This window comes from Leucopleurus acutus (genome assembly GCF_964270905.1).
Source record: "Leucopleurus acutus genome assembly, chromosome: 1".
Taxonomy (NCBI): Eukaryota; Metazoa; Chordata; class Mammalia; order Artiodactyla; family Delphinidae; genus Leucopleurus; species Leucopleurus acutus.
Genome location: NC_139142.1, coordinates 192,602,017 through 192,622,041, shown reverse-complemented (window position 1 = coordinate 192,622,041; position 20,025 = coordinate 192,602,017). Strand labels below are relative to the sequence as shown.

The window sequence follows — 20,025 nt, the reverse complement described above, 5'->3', positions numbered from 1 at the left end:
AATGTTTCTGCCCATTTTTTGATTGAGCTTTTTTTTTTTTTTTTTTTGATAGTGAGCTGCATGAGCTGTTTATATATTCTGGAGATTAATCCCCTGTTGGTTGCTTCGTTTGCAAATATTTTCTCTCATTCTGTAGGTTGTCTTTTCATTTTGTTTATGGTTTCCTTTGCTGTGCAAAAGCTTTTAAGTTTAATTAGGTCCCATTTGTTTATTCTTGTTTTTATTTTCATTACTCTAGGAGGTGAATCCAAAAAGATATTGCTACAATTTGTGTCAGAGTGTTCTGCCTATGTTCTCCTCTAAGGGTTTTATAGTATCCAGTGTTACATTTAGGTCTTTAATCCATTTTAAATTTATTTTTGTGTGTTGTGTAAGAGAATGTTCTAATTTCATTTTCTTACATGTAGCTGTCCAGTTTTCCCAGCACCACTTATTGAAGAGGCTGTCTTTTCTCCATTGTATATTCTTGCCTCCTTGGTCGAAGATTAACTGACAATAGGTGCATGGGTTTATTTCTGGGCTTTCTATCCTGTTCCACTGATCTATTGAATATATTTCTCTTTTTGTGCCAGCACCATACTGTTTTGATTACTGTAGCTCTGTAGTACTGTCTGAAGTCAGGGAGCCTGATGCCTCCAGCTCCATTTTTCTTTCTCAAGCTTGCATTGACTATTCAGGGTCTTTTGTGTTTCCATATAAATTAAAAATTGTTTTTTGTTCTGTGAAAAATGCCATTGGTAGTTGGATAGGGATTGCATTGAATCTGGAGATTGGCTTGGGTAGTATAGTCATTTTGAGAATACTGATTCTTCCAATCCAAGAACATGGTATATCCTTCCATCTGTTTGCATCATCTTCGATTTCTTTCATCAGTGTCTTACAGTTTTCAGAGTACAGGTCTTTTGCCTCCTTGGGTAGGTTTATTTCTAGGTATTTAATTCTTTTTGATGCAGTGGTAAATGGGATTGTTTCCTTCATTTCTTTTTCTGATCTTTCATTGTTAGTGTATAGGAATGCAACAGATTTCTGTGTATTAATTTTATGTCCTGCAACTTTACTGAATTCATCGATGAGCTCCGATAGTTTTCAGGCAGCATCTTTAGGATTTTCGGTGTATAGTGTCATGTCGTCTACAGACAGTGACAGTATTACTTCTTCTTTTCCAATTTGGATTCCTTTCATTTCTTTTTCTTCTCTGATTGCCATGGCTAGGACTTCTAAGACTACGTTGAATAAAAGTGGCGAGAGTGAACATCCGTGTCCTGTTCCTGATCTTAGAGGAAATGCTTTCAGCTTTTCACTGTTGATGTTAGCTGTGGGTTTGTCATATATAGCCTTTATTATGCTGAGATAGGTTCCCTCTATGCCCACTTTCTGAAGAGTTTTTATCATAAATCGGTGTTGAATTTTGTTGAAAGCTTTTTCTGCATCTATTGAGATGATCACATGGTTTTTATTCTTCAATTTGTTAATGTGGTATATCACACTGATTGATTTGCAGATATTGAAAAATTCTTGCATCCCTGGGATAAATCCCACTTGATCATGGTGTATGATCCTTTTAATGCATTGTCGTATTTGGCCTGCTAGTATTCTGTTGAGGATTTTTGCGTCTATGTTCATCAGTGATATTGGCCTGTAATTTTCTCTTTTTGTGATATCTTTGTCTGGTTTCGGTATCAGGGTGATAGCGGCCACAAAGAACGAGTTCGGGAGCATTCCTTCCTCTGCAATCTTTTGGAATAGTTTGAGAAGGACAGGTGTTAACTCTTCTCTAAATGTTTGATAGAATTTGCCTGTGAAGCCATCTGGTCCTGGATTTTTGTGTGTTGGGAGTTTTTAAATCACAGTTTCAATTTCAGTACTTGTGACTGGTCTGTTCATATTTTCTATTTCTTCCTGGTTCAGTCTTGGGAGATTGTACCTTTCTAAGAATTTGTTCATTTCTTCTAGGTTGTCCATTTTATTGGCATATAGTTGCTTGTAGTAATCTCTTATTATCCTTTGTATTTCTGTGGTTTCCGTTGTAACTTCTCCTTTTCACTTCTAGTTTTGTTGGTTTGAGCCCTCTCCCTTTTTTTCTTGATGAGTCTGGCTAAAGGTTTATCAATTTTGTTTATCTTTTCAGGGAACCAACTTTTAGTTTCATTGATCTTTTCTATTGCTTTCTTTGTCTCTATTTCCTTTATTTCTGCTCTGATCTTTATGATTTTTTTCCTTCTACTAACTTTGGGTTTTGTCTGTTCTTTCTCTAGTTGTTTTAGGTGTAAGATTATGTTGTCTGAGAGTTCTGTTTCCTGAGGTAAGATTATATTGCTATATACTTCCTCTTTGAACTGCTTTTGCTATGTCTCATAGGTTTTGCATTGTCCTGTTTTCATTTTCATGTCTCTAGGCATTTTTTTTAAAACATCTTTATTGGAGTGTAATTGCTTTACAATGGTGTGTTAGTTTCTGCTTTATAACAAAGTGAATCAGCTATACATATATCCCCTTATCTCTTCCCTCTTGCATCTCCCTCCCTCCCACCCTCCCTCTCCCACCCCTCTAGGTGGTCACAAAGCACCTAGCTGATCTCCCTGTGCTATGCGGCTGCTTCCCACTAGCTATAGGTTTTACATTTGGTAGTGTATATATGTCCATGAAACTCTCTCACTTTGTCCCAGCTTACCCTTCCCCCTCCCCGTGTCCTCAAGTCCATTCTCTAGTAGGTCTGTGTCTTTATTCCCGTCCTACCCCTAGGTTCTTCATGCCTTTTTTTTTTTTTTAGATTCATTATGTATGTGTTAGCATACAGTATTTGTCTTTCTCTTTATGACTTACTACACTCTGTATGACATACCCTAGGTCCACCAACCTCACTACAAATAACAATTTCGTTTCTTTTTATGACTGAGTAATATTCCACTGTATATATGTGCCACGTCTTCCTTATCCATTCATCTGTTGATGGACACTTAGGTTGCTTCCATGTCCTGGCTACTGTAAATAGAGCTGCAATGAACATTGTGGTATGTGACTCTTTTTGAATTATGGTTTTCTCAGGGTATATGCCCAGTAGTGGGATTGCTGGGTCGTATGGTAGTTCTATTTTCAGCTTTTTGAGGAATCTCCATACTGTTCTCCATAGTGGTGGTATCAATTTACATTCCCACCAACAGTGCAAGAGGGTTCCCTTTTCTTCACACCCTCTCCAGCATTTACTGTTTGTAGATTTTTTGATGATGGCCATTCTGACTGGTGTGAGATGATATCTCATTGTAGTTTTGTTTGCATTTCTCTAATGATTAATGATGTTGAGCATTCTTTCATGTGTCTGTTGGCCATCTGTATATCTTCTTCAGAGAAATGTCTATTTAGGTCTTCTGCCCATTTTTGGATTGGGTTGTTTTTTCTAGGTATTTTTTGATTTCCTCTGATTTCTTCAGTGATCCATTGGTTGTTTAGTAGCATATTGTTTGGCCTCCGCATGTTTGTGGTGTTTTTTTCTTTTCCTTGTAGTTGATTTCTAATCTTATAGCACTGTGGTCAGAAAAGATGCTTGATACAATTTCAATTTGCTTAAATTTACCGAGGCTCGCTTTGTGGTCCAGTGTGTGATCCTGGAAAATGTTCTGCATGCACTTGAAAAGAATGTGTATTCTGCTGCTTTTGAATGGAATGCTCTATAAATACCAATTAAGTCCATCTGCTCTAATGTGTCATTTAAGGCTTGTGTGTCCTTATTGATTTTCTGTCTGGATGATCTGTCCATTGCTGTAAGTAGGGTGTTAAAGTCCCCCACTATTATTGTGTTACTGCTGAATTCTCCTTTTATGGCTGTTAGCATTTGCCTTATCTATTGAGATGCTCCTATGTTGGGTGCATATATATTTACAATCGTTATATTTTCTTGGATTGATCCCTTGATCATTATGTAGTGTCCTTCTTTGTCTCTTATAACAGTCCTTTAAAGTCTATTTTGTCTGATATGAGAATTGCTACTCCAGCTTTCTTTTGATTTCCATTTCCATGGAATCCCTTTTTCCATCCCCTCAGTCTCAGTCTGTATGTGTCCCTAGGTCTGAAGTGGGTCTCCTGCAGACAACATATATACGGGTCTTGTTTTTGTGTCCATTCAGCCAGTCTGTATCTTTTGTTTGGAGCATTTAATTTGTTTACACTTCAGGTCGTTATAGATATGTATATTCTTACTGTCATTTTGTTAGTTGTTTTGTTTTTGTAGGTCTCTCTTCTTCCCTTTTGTTCTCTTGTGATTTGATGACTAACTTTAGTGTTGTGTTTAGATTCCTTTTTCTTTTTTGCGTGTATTGTAGATTTTCAGTTTGCGGTTACTATGAGGTTTTGATATAGCAGTCTGTATAATACATATGAGTGTTTTTAAGTTGTCTTTTAATTTCAAATGTATTTCTAGTATCCTGCACTTGTACTCTCCTCTTCTCACGACTGCTGGTTTTGATAGCACATTTGTGTGTGAATGATTTCCTGCCTTTACTGGTGAGCTTTCCCATTTGTAATTTTCTTGTTTCTAGTTGTGGCCTTTTCTTTTTCACCTAGAGAAGTTCATTTAGCATTTGTTACAAAGCTGGTCTAGTGGTGCTGAATTCTCTTAGCTTTTGCTTGTCTGTAAAGTTTTTGATTTCTCTGTCAAACCTGAGTGAGAGCCTTGCTGGGTAGAGTAATCTTGGTTGTAGGTTTTTCCCTTTCATCACTTTAAATATTGATATATCATGCCACTTCTTCATAGCCTGCTGAGTTTCTGCTGAAAAATCAGTTTATGACCTTATGGGGATTCCATTGTATGTTACGTGTTGCTTTTAGTATTTTCTCTTTGTCTTTTTGTCAGTTTGATTAATATGCGTCTTGGTGTGCTCCTCCTTGGGTTTATCCTGCCTGGGACTCTGTGCTTCCTGGACTTGGGTGACTGTTTCCTTTCCCATGTTAGGGAGGTTTTCAGCTATTATCTCTTCAAATATTTTCTCGGGCCCTTTCTCTCTCTCCTCCTTCAGGGCCCCCTATAATGCAAATGTTGGTGCACCTAATGTAGTCCCAGAGGTCTCTGAAACTGTCTTCATTTCTTTTCATTCTTTATTCTATTCTGCAGCACTGATTGATTTCCACCATTCTGTCTTCCAGCTCACTTATCCATTCTTCTGTCTCATTTATTCTGTTATTCTTTCTAGTGTATTTTTCATTTCAGTTATTGCATTGTTCATCTCTGTTCATCTCTGTTTCTTCTTTGTATCTTCTAGCTCTTTGTTAAACATTTCTTGCGTCTTCTCAGTCTGTACCTCCATTCTTTTTCCAAGATCTTGGATCATCTTTACTATCAATACTCCAAATTCTTTTTTGGGTAGATTGCCTATCTCCCCCTCACTTAGTTGTTTTTCTGGGGTTTTATCTTGTTCCTTCGCCTGGAACATATTCCTCTGCTGTCTCATTTTGTCTAACTTTCTGTGATTGTGGTTTCTGTTCCACAGGCTGCAGGGTTGTACTTCCCATTGCTTCTGGTCTCTGCCCCCTGGTGGATGAGGCCTCAGAGGCTTGTGCAGGCTTCCTGGTGGGAGGGACTGCTTCCTGCCCACTGGTAGGTGGAGCTGCATCTTGTCTCTCTGGTGGGCAGGGCCGTGTCAAGGGGGTGTGTTTAGAGGTGGCTTTGGGCTAGGGCTGTGTTCCCACCCTGTTGGTTGTTTGGCATGAGGCGTCCCAGCACTGGAGTCTACAGGCTGTCAGGTGGGGCAGGTAAAAATGGAAGCCTCCCGGGGAGCTCACACCAACGAGTACTTCCCAGTATGCCCCCACCAGTGTCTCTGACCCCACAGTGAGCCACAGCCACCCCCCAACCTCTCCAGGAGACCCTCCAAGACTAGCAGGTAGGTCTGGCCCAGGCTCCTATGAAGTCACTGCTTTCTCCCTGGGTTCCAGAGGGCACAAGACCTTGTGTGCGCCCTCCAAGAATGAAGTTTCCATTTCCCCCAGTCCTGTGGAGTTCCTGCGACTAAGCCCCACTGGCCTTCAAAGCCAAATGCTCTGGGGTCTCCTCCTCCCAATTCTAGACCCCCAGGCTGGGGAGCCTGATGTGGGACTCAGAACTCTCACTTTTGTGGGAGACCCTCTGCACTATAATTATTTTCCAGTCTGTGTGTCGCCCACTGAGTGGGTGGGTATGGGATTTGACTTTGTTGTGATTGTGCCCCTCCTACCGTCTCGTTGTGGCTTCTTCTTTATCTTTGGATGTAGTGTATCTTTCTTTGGTTGGTTCCAGTCTTTTTTGTTGATGGTTGTTCAGCAGTCAGTTGTGACTTTGGTGTTTTTGTGAGAAGTGAGCTAACGTCCTTCTACTCCACTATCTTGTTCTTTCTCCCTCCATATTTGTTACTTATACCATAATTTGGGGGCAAATGCTACAATGAATGGCCCCAGCATCTGCCTACACATCTTAGGAGAAGCACCAATGCCCAGCAACATGTAGCCCTGACATACCAGTGTCTTAGTCAGAGGGCCCTCAGTGGATAACTGATGGAGGCCTCCATGCTCTCAACTGTTCCATGAGTCAGTAACTTTATAAATCTATGGTTCCTATGAATGAAATTCTCTGACCAATCTAAAAGCCTGTAAGCAAACTGTGTGATGGAGGGGATGTCTCAGGCCAGTCTGAGTTTTAATGGGGCTGGACAGGGCTCACGCATGTGACAAGTAAACCAGCAGCCCTGTTTTCCCTGGAAAACCCAAGGCGCTTAATGTTGGCAATTACTTCCATGGGAAGCAGAGCAGAAGAGCTGAGGTGGAAGTGACATGGTCAGAATGTTCTCCCTCCTCCAAATGAAGAAGGCAGATCCCTGGGCCTGCACAAACTCATCGGTACCTTAGTGAACATGTGCTGGAGCCCAAAGGAGGTCGTGACCTGACCATCAAATCGGCAAAATATCCTACGTTAATTCATGGATCAAAATGAAATACTTTATGAACAGACTGTCATCCAGGAATTGTGTTTTATGACTGATTAGACGAGTTCTTAGAATGTACACCTAGGGCAGATTCACACCATGATCTGAATGTGGGATGAGCTTTGGGTGTAGCCCTGTACCCCTTCCTTAGTCCTAGGAGTAGACTGTGGCAATTAGTTAAAAATCTAAAAGTAAAGTATCATTTCTCAAATAGAACAAAGAAGACGGGAAACAAAATTATTAAGCTTTTTGGAATCCCTGAAAAGATGACATTGACACTGACTGGAAACTTGGTATGGAGGACAGACGGCCACATGATTCCAGGCCTGTCATTCTAAGAATTAAAGCCAAAGAAGGGGACACCACTTGAAGGGGGCTTTACTCAGTCCTTGGGAAGACAGGACAATGGCTGGTATTTCTAATCCCCATCTTAAGTGCTTTTAAAATGAAGCAGGGACTATTTTCACACTGAAAGAAAGGAAAGGAAAGGCAATCCTAGCAGCCAGAGCTAGGAAAGCTTGGGATTGATTTTTTTGGTATAAACTTTCTGAGTTGTTTTGTGCAATGGTCATTCCTTACACATGTCTTAAAGATGCCTGAGAGCCTAGTTCAGTGCCACCTTGGAAAAGTGGAGGCCAAGGCCAGAGATGCAGCTTACATGGCCCAGGGGCATGGGGCTCTTCCCCAGCCCTCTCTAGCTAATGAACTGGTGTCAGACACAACCAGAATCCCAGATGGGAAGGGCAGGCGGCCACGTCAGTTACCGCATCCACATACCTGGAGTTCTGCCACGATTTTGTCTCCTTCTTCTTCCTCCTCATCCTTTAAGGAGGAAGCAGTGACAGGTGGTGGTGACGGGGCCCAGGCTGATGCAGGCTCCTCTGCTGGACACTTTGTGGCTCTAGCCTGCAGGCTTGGTCCAGCATCTTCACTGCTTGCCTGAGAAAGAGTCAAACCACAGATACTGGCTTAACACCCCCAGCTGCTGGCGAAAGAATACACGTTCTCTCACTGCCTGGTGCACTGGCTTCCTGGCTCTTCAAATCAAGCTGAAAGCCTGCTTTGTCTACTTGCATTTAGTTTGGGTTTTTCTTTGCCCAAGGTGTTATTTTGGCAAACGGAGTGAAGAATTATAATAAGACTGTAACTTCAGTGCCTTTAAGAAAGGCCCTCCGTGGAAATTGTATTTTACATTGAACATACATGACAAAACTTGCCAGGTTAAGTGGAAGTTAAAGCTCTCTGAACCTCTTTCTGAAGACTCCCACAACTATGTTAGCTAATCTCAGTTACCTCTGTAAGATGATCTTCCTTTGGCTTACCCCTCAGGCCCCCGTTTTCAATCTTAGTGTGCTTTGCTGGGGAAGTAGCTGGTGATTTGCATTTCACATACAGTTAAAAGTCAAGTAAGGATAAAACTCCTGGTGCTGAGTCTAGTCCTATAGCACTGGCTGACATTTTCCCATCTGTGCAATTTCGTGCAATGGTCATTCCTTACACATGTCTTAAAGGTGCCTGAGAGCCTAGTTCAGTGTCACCTCGGAACACAGTGCCGCCTAGTCCAATGACACTTCCTTGGAGACCTAGTTCATTCTCTACTTCTCTTCTCTGCCTCACTGCCTTTTATGTTCTAAATGAGAGCAGAGAAGACTTTGTCTAAGGGCAGCATCTGAACCCAGAGACAGTTTACCAGGGCTTCACCCATCAGACCTTTGTGGTGGCACTCTCCTTCCTGCTGGTGTAGACCACGTCGCCGGACCTCGTGGTGGTGAGCCCCGATCCTGGCAGGTAGCTCCTCCGTGGAGGTGGGGGAGGACGAGGCGGGGACTTAGCCCCCAGCTTGTCCAAGTCCTGTTCTGAATTTGGAGGGTCTTCTGGAAAACAGTGTGTCATTGCAAAATCATCTTTCGAGATAACATCCAGAAAGTCCAATGTATTTCTAGAAACTTGATGCAATCTGACTTAAAAATTTCTCTATTCTCTTCATAGTGCAATAACTGAAAATACAGGCCCTGAAGCAGAAAGGCCCTGCACAAGTTAATTAACCTCTCTCTGCCTCAGTTTTCCCATCTGTTAAACGGGTATTCTAATAATATCATCTCCACCAGGGTGTTGTGAAGATCAAATGGGCTTGATATACATAAAGCATTTAGAAGAGTGCTTGGCTTATAGTAAATGCTATGCAAGTATTACCTATTATTATTAAACAGATCTCTTGTTACCCCAAAAAGTTGAGTGTTACTTGGAGAGATGAAGGGTCAGAGCTCCCTGCATGGCTTGCAGAGCCTTCATCCCTGAGTCTGGAAAGCAGTGTTGGCAGGAAGGATTCATGTAGAGGAGGTTAGAGTAGAATCTGGCCCAGGAAGAGCCAGAGGCAGAAGGTGTCAGTGGACAAGTCAGGGAGAAAGTGGATCGTTTTGGTCACGGTTATGTGGTTAGAAAAGGTTCTCTGCTAAGAAAAGGAGGCAGCAAATGCAGAAATGAGAGAATTACAAATCAGTATTGACACCAAAGGTTGGGCGATGAAGCTGTCTGCTGAGCTTTCCCCAGAAAAATGCCCCCCAAAAGGCATTTCTCTCTCAAAACGGGAAGAGCTTCACTCCTGCCCTTTACCAACATTCTTCACTTCAGCCTTTTACCAACACTCTATCTAAGAGCTTACAAAAGTGGTCAAACAAGAAATTCGGGATCAGAGCTTCCAGCTGGCCTCTGTCCCAACTCTGGGGACACACAGGCCTGCCTGGCCTCCCAGGAGTGTGTGTGTCTTTTCTGAGCAACTGAAAAAGAGTTGTTTAGAGGAGGTGCTTGAGGACTTCCTGCTGAAAGTTGTAACGAAGATTTGGCTAAGTCATCAGGGTGACAAGCCAGTGATTATCTGTAGTGGGCGGTCCCTGTCTTATGTAGAGGGTGCCAGGTCACAGGGCACCAGCACCACTGGGACATGTGTCTTGTCCTAGGCCAGCAGCTTGGCCTCGGGATGGCTGCCTCTGGGGACGGGCACAGGCTGATGGGCTCTGGAGGTGGGCTCTGGTCTCCCTCTCATGTGTAATGACAAGGGCTCCCTCTTTGACCAACTTGAGATACACTGTCCGTAATTTTAAGATGAGAATAAGGCACACGGTTTGTAATTGGCTGAAGATTTAGCAGGTTAAGTTTTTTAACAGCTTTTTTGTATTATTATTGACACACTGATGCTTAATTTCCATAGTTTCGGTTGGTTAAATATACCATCTAATAATTTTGATTTAAAAAATGCGATTTCTCCTTGTGATCTAATATCCCTATAAAAGCTGACGTTTGCTAAGAAAACCTCTCAATTTAAACGCAGGTCTCATATTCTCCCAGCTGGTGCTGTGAAGGGTCATAAATTCGTAGGAAAGGCAGAAACTGGGGAGCAACATTTTTCCATTTAAAATTTAACATTTAAAATTTAATTTCCATTTAACATTTAAAATGCTCAACATTTTAGTGAGCATTGTTCTAGATCCCTAACGCAGAACACAGTTTCCCTACTATGTTTATAACTAAAAAGTAGTAGTCAATAAAACAACAAAAACTAGTAGGGAGGCTCTAGGGACACCTGGGGCTTGCTTCTCCAATTAATTTTCTTCTTTTAATTGATGAGGTTTTTAGGAAGTGAGAGGTTGTGCCTATGTGGGCGGCACCGCACTGACCCGAGGGTGAGCAGCCCACAAAGCTCTGGTAGCGCCTTACCTGAAGGTTCTAGCTTGTCCACTGGAGCATCGCCCTTTGGCTGTGGGCCCGAGGCTGGCGGCATCTCCAGGTTTGGAATTGACTTCATAATATTGGCCTGGGCTTCTTCTAGGAGCTTCTCAAACTCTTTTCCGTTATAGTGGTCCAGATTTTGCCTTTTCTCTTCCCATTTCCTTTCTGCTTTCTGAAGGACAACAGCAAGTAAAGAAAGTTTTGAGATTGCATGTCGGGGTGGGAGGAAGTATAACACAGTTGAAGTGTTGGTAAAGTGATGCTCTGGTTTCTGTGTCCAGGGACACTTCTGCACATCAGACAAACCTGACCCTTGTGCTATCTGCTACATGTTTTAAACGGGCTGCCACTGAAGCCCAAGTGGTATTCATTCACAGAGAAGCGCGCTCAGAAACCCAACCATTCATTCATTCACTTATTACTGAGCACTTACTAATACTCGCCAGCACTCACGGCAGGGACACAGGGATATATGCATTCAAAGGCATGTATCCCATAACTAAGGTTTTGTTTTTCTACACTGAGTTTTCGTTGTAGAGGAGATGTTCAAAGAAACAAACACCAAAACACTCACTAATCCTATGTCTTAGTTCCACTGCTGTCAAAGAATTGCTATATGATCTTCTAGGTCACATTCTCCTGTTTACAAAATGAGGGGCTATTGAGATATCTCTAAGCTCCATCAGGTTCTACAGGAGAGAGAAATATATAAAATGCATTTTTAAACACCCGTACATTTTTTTAAAGAGCATTTTCCTGTGATTTTGAGATGCCACATTAATCGTTCCAGGAGGACAGAGTGGAAATGAGCACCAGGATTAGTGGAACCCCATAATGTCAGGGTTGGAGAAGACCCAGGAGATCACGGAATCAATCTATTTTACACGCGAGAACACTGGGGCCCAGTGAGACGAAGGATCTGCCCGAGATTCACTCTCTGTGAGTAACAGCCACCCCTGTCACCATCCTTATCCTCCTCTAGTTTTCCTTCGTAGCACTTCTTATCACCACAGCCTGGGCTTGGTCCCTTCTGTTCACTGCCAACCCCCGAGCCTATGAAGGCCTGGCACATACTAGGACTCGGTAACATCTTTGGAGTGGATGGAGCGCCGTAGCAGAGCTGTCAGGAAGACTCAGGCCTCCTTATCGTGGGTCAGAGCATTTCACAGATGACTTGTAAGTGTGCCATCAAAACTTACTTAAAATATACACGCAACGACGGTGACTATGCCTAGTGGGTCCTCAATAGACATTGTTTTAATAAAAGAATCATCCTACTGACATCCGTTAAACGTAGAGATGTTTGAAGTGGTAAATCCACTAATTTTCAGGAGGAAATATGTTTTGGGTCCCCTCCCTGACTCTGATAGGCAGAATCATCATCAGCCAATCACACTCCACCCCATCTTATGCATTTTGTAAGCAGCTAACTTGGATTAGGGGGCACAGCCACTGACTCTGGAGCAGAGGGGAGCTACCTAGTGTTCAGAGGCCCAGTGGCCATGACTGTGGCCTTGGTGGTTTTAAGAGGTCCATCTCCTCCTGAAACCAGAGTTATCCGCTGCTGACTTGCAAGAGAGGCAGGAATGCTTAGGACCAGGTGGCTAAGGACACAGTGATGAGTGGAGGAAACATTTTAGGGAAGAGGAAGGAGAGAGCCAGGGAAACGCAATGTGCTGCTTGAGCACCTACACCAGCTCTTGAAAAGAATATTTAAGAACACAGCAAGTTTTCTCTCTATATTGTGTGACCTTGAGACCTTCTTTCTCCTTCCTTCTGAGACTTCTATAACAACTTCCTATCCTGCACCCTTAATTCGAGACCCACTACCTTCATCTATTCTGCCTATTGTTTCCAGATTAATTTTCTGAAGATGCCATTTTTTTTTTTTATCACTGGTCCAAGCTACAGCATTTCTCTGCTACCCATGAAATGAACCTTGGCCCCATGGGAATGGTGAGTAAGCTTCCCCAAACCAGCTTCCGGCCTGTTCTGCCAGCCTTATCTCCTCTTTCTTGTTCCACTTAAACTGGTTTATCCAAGGTCCAGCCTTTGCCCCAGGATCCCTCTATCCTAGAATGTTCTTACCACCCTCTGCTTACCCAGATTCTACTTCATTTTCAAGGTCACTGGCAAACCCTCCCCAGCTCACACCGGCTCGGGAGGGCTGAGTGTCACCCTTCTTCCCACCAGCATGGTCACTGATGTCAGCAATGGTGGGAGCCTTTGCACCACAGAAACTGGCAGAGACTACAAATGAGGCTTCTCCCATCAGAATGCCGGTTGTTCAACACTTAGCAGCACACCACTGCCTCACCTTCCTACAGGTTGGGCGCCTGAGCCTTGTCTGAAATCTGATGGCCTCCCTCTCAACCTGGCCATTGAAACCCATTTACAGTTTAAAAAAACCGATATGTATATAAAATAGAAAGTTATATATATTTTTGATAAAAATATATCTTTGATACACATATGCATTATCTCCACAACCAGACTGTACACACTCTTGGAAGGAAAGGACCACATCCTTTCCTCCTTTACGGAATTACGAAAAATGGAAATAGGACTCTACCTCGATAGACACTGCCCTGTTCTTGGCACTCACACTGTGGATTTCGTCCATGAACAGGCTCTGCACGGACGAACCATTCCCGGGCATCTGCGGGGACTGCAGAGCTGAGGTCACCTCCTGTGTGACAGCGGGAGGGCTGGCCGGGTGAGGCCCGGGCCCCCCTGGCAAGTGCTGGGCAGGGTTCAGCAGCGCGGAGGAGAGCTGGGACGGCTGGATGACCACAGGAGAGCTCTGAGCGTGGTGAACCGTCAAGGGCACCACTTCCGACTTCACGTCGCCGGGGACGCCCGCACCGGGGAGGGGCTGGCCCGAGGCGCGGGGAGCCTCCTCCTGGGCCTTCAGGACTTCTGCGGCCGTGGCCTTTTCCATCACGACATACTGTGCGGCCTGGGCTGCATCTGTGCCTTTCAAGAGCCCATCAGTGACATGCCTGGGAGAAACCACGCACAGCAGCATGAACTGGTGAACTAGGTAACGTGCATTTTAGTTGGATGGTATGCTTGAGTGCTGTGTCATCCCAAAGCCAGGCACGACTGTGTTGCAAAATTAAGATTCTAAAACCCGGAGTAGCAGCTTAGAGTTGAGGGTTCCCATAGCAACCTAACTGCCTCCTCATTATCTCCGGCAGCTGCATTCCTACTTTTTCCCTCAGGACATGGTCTGTCTTTCCCTTTCCACGTGCACTGTCGTGTCCAGACTGGGGGGTGGTGACATCAAGTGGACACATGATTCTAACGGTAACTCCTGCACCCGATCCAGGCCTGGGCAGCTCTCGTAGATGCTCGGTTCTAACCCAAAGCTTCCTAAACCCTCCAGTCTCTCCTCCTTTCACTGCTCCACGTCTTGGGAGGTGGTTTATATGCCAGTTCCCTTTGCTTTGCTCTTCCTACAGCTCAGCCTGGTGCCATCTGGCTGCCCCACCCGGACTTGGGCAGCCTTTCTGCAACATCACGAGTGACTTCGAATCTAACCGCCGGGTTAGTCCTCCTCTGCTTGGGGGGCGGGGTCATTGATTCTGTCTGTCCACCTCCACCCATGGTCCAGCGGCAAAGACATGACCTTCGGGGTCAGACAGGCTTGTGTTTGAGTATCAGTTCTGCCCTGTTCTAGCTCTGTAAGGCCGGGAACTTCACCTCTGTGAGCCTCAGATACTTTTCTGGAGATTATAATAGTGACGGTGACAGTGCTGTTCAATGTCTTCCTCAGGGCTACGATCAATGTAGTTACATGGAAGACTTTGTCACACATGGCACTCGACCCATAATTTTTAATTAGTCCCTCATTCCCTTCTTAGCAAAATGCTTTTTTTTTTTTTGATTGGAAAGAAGACATTGCTTTCTACGACTCTCCTCTTCTACTCACTTGTTTCTTTTGCTCTTTACCTACCCCGTCCCTTCAATCCCAAATCCCTAAGGGTCTCTCTCCTCCTTTCCTTCTCATTCTATCATAGGCATCGCTTCCATTTTCAGTAATCACCTTCATGAAGGCGACTTCCAACTCTAAACCTCTCCTCCCTCTCTCCCTCCGAGTTAGGCAGGGACTCCCTTAACTCTTAAGTGCCTCATGGGCAGCTCTGTTTTGCTATCCTTCCAGCACCTCAAATTCAACACGTACCCTTCAGCATCTTCCCAAGCCGCTAAGTTGCTCTGAACTGTGACTGTCACCCGCTCTGTCTTCTCTATCAGGCACCAGGACATGTGCCTGTCCTTGGGGTCGTGCATATTCCTACCTTCCTTCTTGTGTCTTCCACAGTGCTGAGTACAGCATGTTATACCGGGAAGATACCAAGGAAAGATTAATAGTATAAAGGCCTCTGATGAGCAGCTAATATTTCTTCTATTTATTTTTATCGTTAAAGTTACTTAACTGGCTTTATCTGTCATTCCCACCACTGAGCATTTACGGGACACAAAGTCCTATAACATTCAAGACACACAATCCCATCTGTTTTTAGATGGAGATAAGACAAATACTGAGCTTCATCTGTGCTGGCTCTAAAATTTTTTAAAAATTGTTTTTCAGGGAAGAGAAGGGAGGGTGGGCAACGTTACCAGCCAGCCTGCTCCCTCTTTAAACACTTAATAAGGATGGTTTGCTTTAGGCTTTGTGGGTGGGTTACCACATTTAGGTAAGAGCTTAGTTAAGAATTCTTTGAACATATTTTTATCCTATGGGAAGGAAAAGTTCACTCTGGCAATTTTAAATGAGGGAACCTGTGAGAAAGTGCAATTCGGGCACAACTTCTTCCTGTGCCCAGGCAGACGAGGTCTCTCGCTGCAGGAAGAGGCCTCTTGTTGTTCTAATTCAGATTATTTTTGGCATCCTGGAACTTACACAGGTGATTATGGTGCGCTCTGCAGTCTTAGCATCTCAAAAGAGGTTCTTCCTGAGGTCACTGTTACTAGAAAAATCTCACTTGCTCCCTGATAGTTAATAATTCATCTAAAAGTCAACTGCACATTTCACATATTTCTCCTACAAACCTGATCAAAAGATTATAGTGATTAAAATTCTCCCAAAAATTTATATTCTGCTTGTGACCTGCTCTCAAATCTGGTCCAAGATCTAAGGGGTAACATCTTTGTAATTTCCAAGTTCTACTTAAAAAAAAAAAAAAATGGAAAATCCAGGACTGCCACTACTGGGAAGACTGGGAAGAGGTTCATGTGTGGTAGTCGTGTCTGTTTCCCACGTGGGAAAGGAAGTTTTATAAGGGCAGGGGTCCTGTTTATTATTATATTCTTGACACCTACCACCACCAGGGCTGGAGCAGACAATGTCCAAATATGGCTGACTGCCTGGCTGTGAGATCAGAACCAACAAGAAGTCTGGCGTCAAACTATCAGTTCTCACCCCAGCCCTGCCCCTGCCCCCCCCCCCCCCCCCCCCGGCCCAGGAAGCCGCGGTCACCTGCGCAGCATGGTCAGGGCGTCAGTCATGCCTCGCACTCTCTGCAGGAGACTGTCCAGCCTGTGCGGCTCCTCCTTCAGAAACCGTACGGCCTCCACTTCTATGCGCAGGATGGCTCGCATCTTGTTTTGTAAGGTTGGAAATTCTCCTGCGGGCCAAGAGCAGCTGGTGAGCTGTATGAAAAGCCAGAGCAGCAAGGCCCCTGTCCTGAGCCCCAACTCTGGACAGGGCTGGAAGCGCGGGGCTCACCCACCACAGGGCAGCTCACGCGCCTCGAGGCCGAGCTGGGCCCAGTGTGACCTGGGCCCAGGCAGAGCCCCAGGCCTCATTTCCTGCCTGTATGTCTGGGACGAGCTCACGCGGCCCTTGGGTTGTGTTTAATGAATTTGGTACAGGTGCCTGGTGCACAGTACTTAAGAGTCTTAAGAGTCATTCAGTCCTAAATATTACAGTCACCACTAAAGTATCAGCTCCCAGAAGACAGGCAGTGATGTATCCCAAGTGCCCAGAACAGTGCCTGGCACACGGAGGTGTTGGATGAGTACCTGCCCATGTGCATGAATGAATCCTTCACCGTCTGATGGATTTTCAAACACCCCAGGAAACAGGCTTCAGACTCCCCCCCGCCGCCGCTGCAAGGAGGACACTCACCTTTCAGGGAAGCTACTGCCTCTCCCACCTGGTGCAGGAGGAAAGCCCCGTCTTCCACGTCTTTTAGAGTCACCACGCGGCTGGCCAAGGCAGAGTCCTTCTTTAAATCTTCAACGAAGTCTTCCAGGTCACTGTGGGGAGCGCAAACCACAGATGGAGTGCACGCTGGGGCCTTCAATAAGGACAGTGCAGGAGCAGAGGGCCCCCTGAGCCTCACCGCCTGGCCCCCCCTCCTGCACCGCGTCCTGGCCGCCCCCTCCACGCCCACGGAGGCGACGGAAGCAGCTGGCACAGGAGTAGCTTGGTCTGGCTTAAGATACTCTGCTGTGGCATGAGGCAGCTGCGAGGCCGTCTTCCCGGGGCTGTCCACGGGGAGGCCCAGGTTGGCCGCCTGTCTGACCAAGGACCCACTCTTCGTTTTCAGTGTTGCTGATGCCATCTAAGGGAGGGTGTGTGCACTCTGCGATGTGACAGAGGAGAAAGAGGGACGGAGGGGGCAGAAGGAGGAGCCCAGACGGCTTTAGGTCCGGCTTCTCAACCTTGGCACTTGGCCTTTGGGCTCAGGTAATTCTTTTCTGTGTGTGGGGCCTGTCCTGTGCACTGCAGGATGTTTAACAGCGCCCCTGGCCTCGACACACTAGATGCCAAGAGCAGCAACTATATGCCAACAAATTGGACAACCTAGAAGAGGGACAAATTCTTACAAAGGTACAACCTTCCAAGACTGAACCATGAAGAAACAGAAAATATGAACAGACCAATCACAAGCACTGAAATTGAATCTGTGATTAAAAATCTTCCAACAAACAAAAGTCCAGGACCAGATGGCTTCACAGGTGAATTCTATCAAACATTTAGAGAAGAGTTAACATCCATCCTCCTGAAACTATTTCAAAAAATTGCAGAGGAAGGAACACTCCCAGACCCATTCTATGAGGCCACCATTACCCTGCTACCAAATCCAGGCAAAGATACCACAAAAAAGAAAATTACAGGCCAATATCACTGATGAACATAGACGCAAAAATCCTCAACAAAATACTAGCAAACCGAATCCAACAGCACATTAAAAGGATCATACACCATGATCAAGTGGAATGTATCCCAGGAATGCAAGGATTCTTCAGTATCCACACATCAATCAGTGTGATACACCACATGAACAAATTGAAGAATAAAAACATATGATCATCTCAATACATGCAGAAAAAGCTTTTGACAAAATTCAACACCCGTTGATGACAGAGGCCAGTAGCAACCTCCCCTACCTGTGACAAACAAGAATGTCGGCAGGCACTGTTAAATGTCCTTAGGGGAGGGGAACGAACTTGCCCCTGACCGAGAACCTCTGGTTTATACCAACTGTCCTGTCAATAAGGACTGAGTGTCCTCTCCAGGCTACAAAGAGAAGAAGTGATCACAGATCTGATTTCTGGGGTGTGTGTGCACACACTTACACACACCTCTTAGGGTACTGCCAGTTCCAATAGAACTAAATTAAGGTCTCCTACTTCAACAGACAAACACACCAATAATAACATCCTGTCGCCTCGGCCCATTAATAACCCCACCCTAGATGGGGTGCATCCTTGCAGTCTGCCTGTAAATCCAACAACAGAAAAACCCCTCTTAAAGAAACAGGAAAAGAGCTTTGATTTGAAGAACCACTAGGTGGCAGTAAGCGAACATCTAGTCCACTGCCAGAGCCTTGAGTGTGCTCGGGTAGGCAGCAGGTTGAGAAAAGTACAAACTTCCAGTTAGCATATAAATAAGTACTCGGGGGTGTAATGTACAACACGATAAATATAATTAGCACTGCTGTAGGTTATATATGAAAGCTGTTAAGAGAGGAAATCCTGAGTTCTTATCAGAAGGAAAAAATGTTTTTTTCTATTTCTTTAATTTGGTATCTTTATGAGATGATGGATGTTCACTAAACTTAGTGTGGCCACAGTTGCAAGATGTGTGTAAGTCAAATCATTACGCTGTACTTAAACTCTTACAATGATGTATGACAATTACATCTCAATTAAGCTGGAAGGAAAAAATAATTGGCAATTCTATAAAAATATTAAAAGGCTATGTTTTTTTAAAAGAACTTTTCAAGAAGAACCTTGAGATGTAGTTGTAGACAATCGGGCTGTCGCAGAAATGTTTCAGACAAGTAATAGCCTTTTTACCTCATGGTGGGTGATTAACTGTCTGTCTATAAAGGCATGAACTAAATAAAAATTTAGAAGCTGCTCTTTTTGCGGTACGTGGGCCTCTCACTGTTGTGGCCTCTCCCGTTGCGGAGCACAGGTCCAGGCGCGCAGGCCCAGCGGCCATGGCTCACGGGCCCAGCCGCTCCGCGGCATGTGGGATCTTCCCGGACCGGGGCACGAACCCGTGTCCCCTGCATCGGCAGGCGGACTCTGAACCACTGCGCCACCAGGGAAGCGCCAGAGGCTACTCTTGAGATGATGCACGGTCGTCAAATTCTCTTCTTCAGGAAAATAATAACTCAAAGTGATTTCTTCCTCTAGACTGCTACTGAGAGGGGTATTCTAACTCTAATCAGGCACATTGGGTTGGCATACGAGGTGACATAAGCTACACCTCAAGTATCAAATAGGTGACAGAGCACAGCACTCTCCATCGTGTTGTGGGCTTCTGGTGATTCTGGCCACGAGAAGAATTTGGAAGCTGCTCCCTTACAGTCCCATTTTGGGAGGTTTAAGCCTTCCAAGAAACAAGAGAATTACCTATATACAATGGAATACTACTCAGCCATAAAAAGAGTGAAAATTTTGCCATTTGCAGCAACATGGATGGACTTGGAGGGCATTATGCTAAGTGAAACAAGCCAGAGAAAGACAAGTACTGTATGATATCACTTATAGGTGGAATCTAAAAAATACAACTAACTAGTGGATATAACAGAAAAGAAACAGACTCACAGATACAGAGAACAAACTAGTGGTTACCAGTGAGGCGGGGAGGGGGGAATGTAAGGGTCGGGGAGTCAGAGGTACAAACTAGTGGGTGAAAGATAGGGTACAAGGATGTACTGCACAACATGGGGAATAAAGCCAATATTTTGTAATAACTATAAATGGAGTATAACCTTTAAAAACTGTATAAAACATTTAAAAAATAATTTAAAAAAAAGCCTTTATGAAACAAAAAAAAATACCAACACTAGAAGAACCCACGCAAATGATTATTCATTATACTAAA

At 44.5% G+C, this 20,025-nt stretch overlaps 1 protein-coding gene across 14 annotated transcripts in view; it reads right to left on the bottom strand.

The window, feature by feature from the left end:
• KIAA1217 overlaps positions 1–20,025 on the bottom strand; it is a 497,456-nt gene that overhangs the window by 11,929 nt on the left and 465,502 nt on the right. For 12 of the 14 annotated variants that reach the window (XM_082847332.1, XM_082847326.1, XM_082847327.1 and 9 more), the window contains 6 exons: positions 16,807–16,937; positions 16,156–16,303; positions 13,246–13,675; positions 10,662–10,845; positions 8,658–8,821; positions 7,725–7,886 (listed from right to left, as the gene is read on the bottom strand). In XM_082847332.1, coding sequence (XP_082703458.1) covers positions 7,725–7,886; positions 8,658–8,821; positions 10,662–10,845; positions 13,246–13,675; positions 16,156–16,303; positions 16,807–16,937 — 1,219 coding nt within the window. The remainder of the gene's footprint in view (positions 1–7,724; positions 7,887–8,657; positions 8,822–10,661; positions 10,846–13,245; positions 13,676–16,155; positions 16,304–16,806; positions 16,938–20,025) is intronic. The other 2 variants (XM_082847329.1, XM_082847325.1) reach the window with 1 other exon arrangement.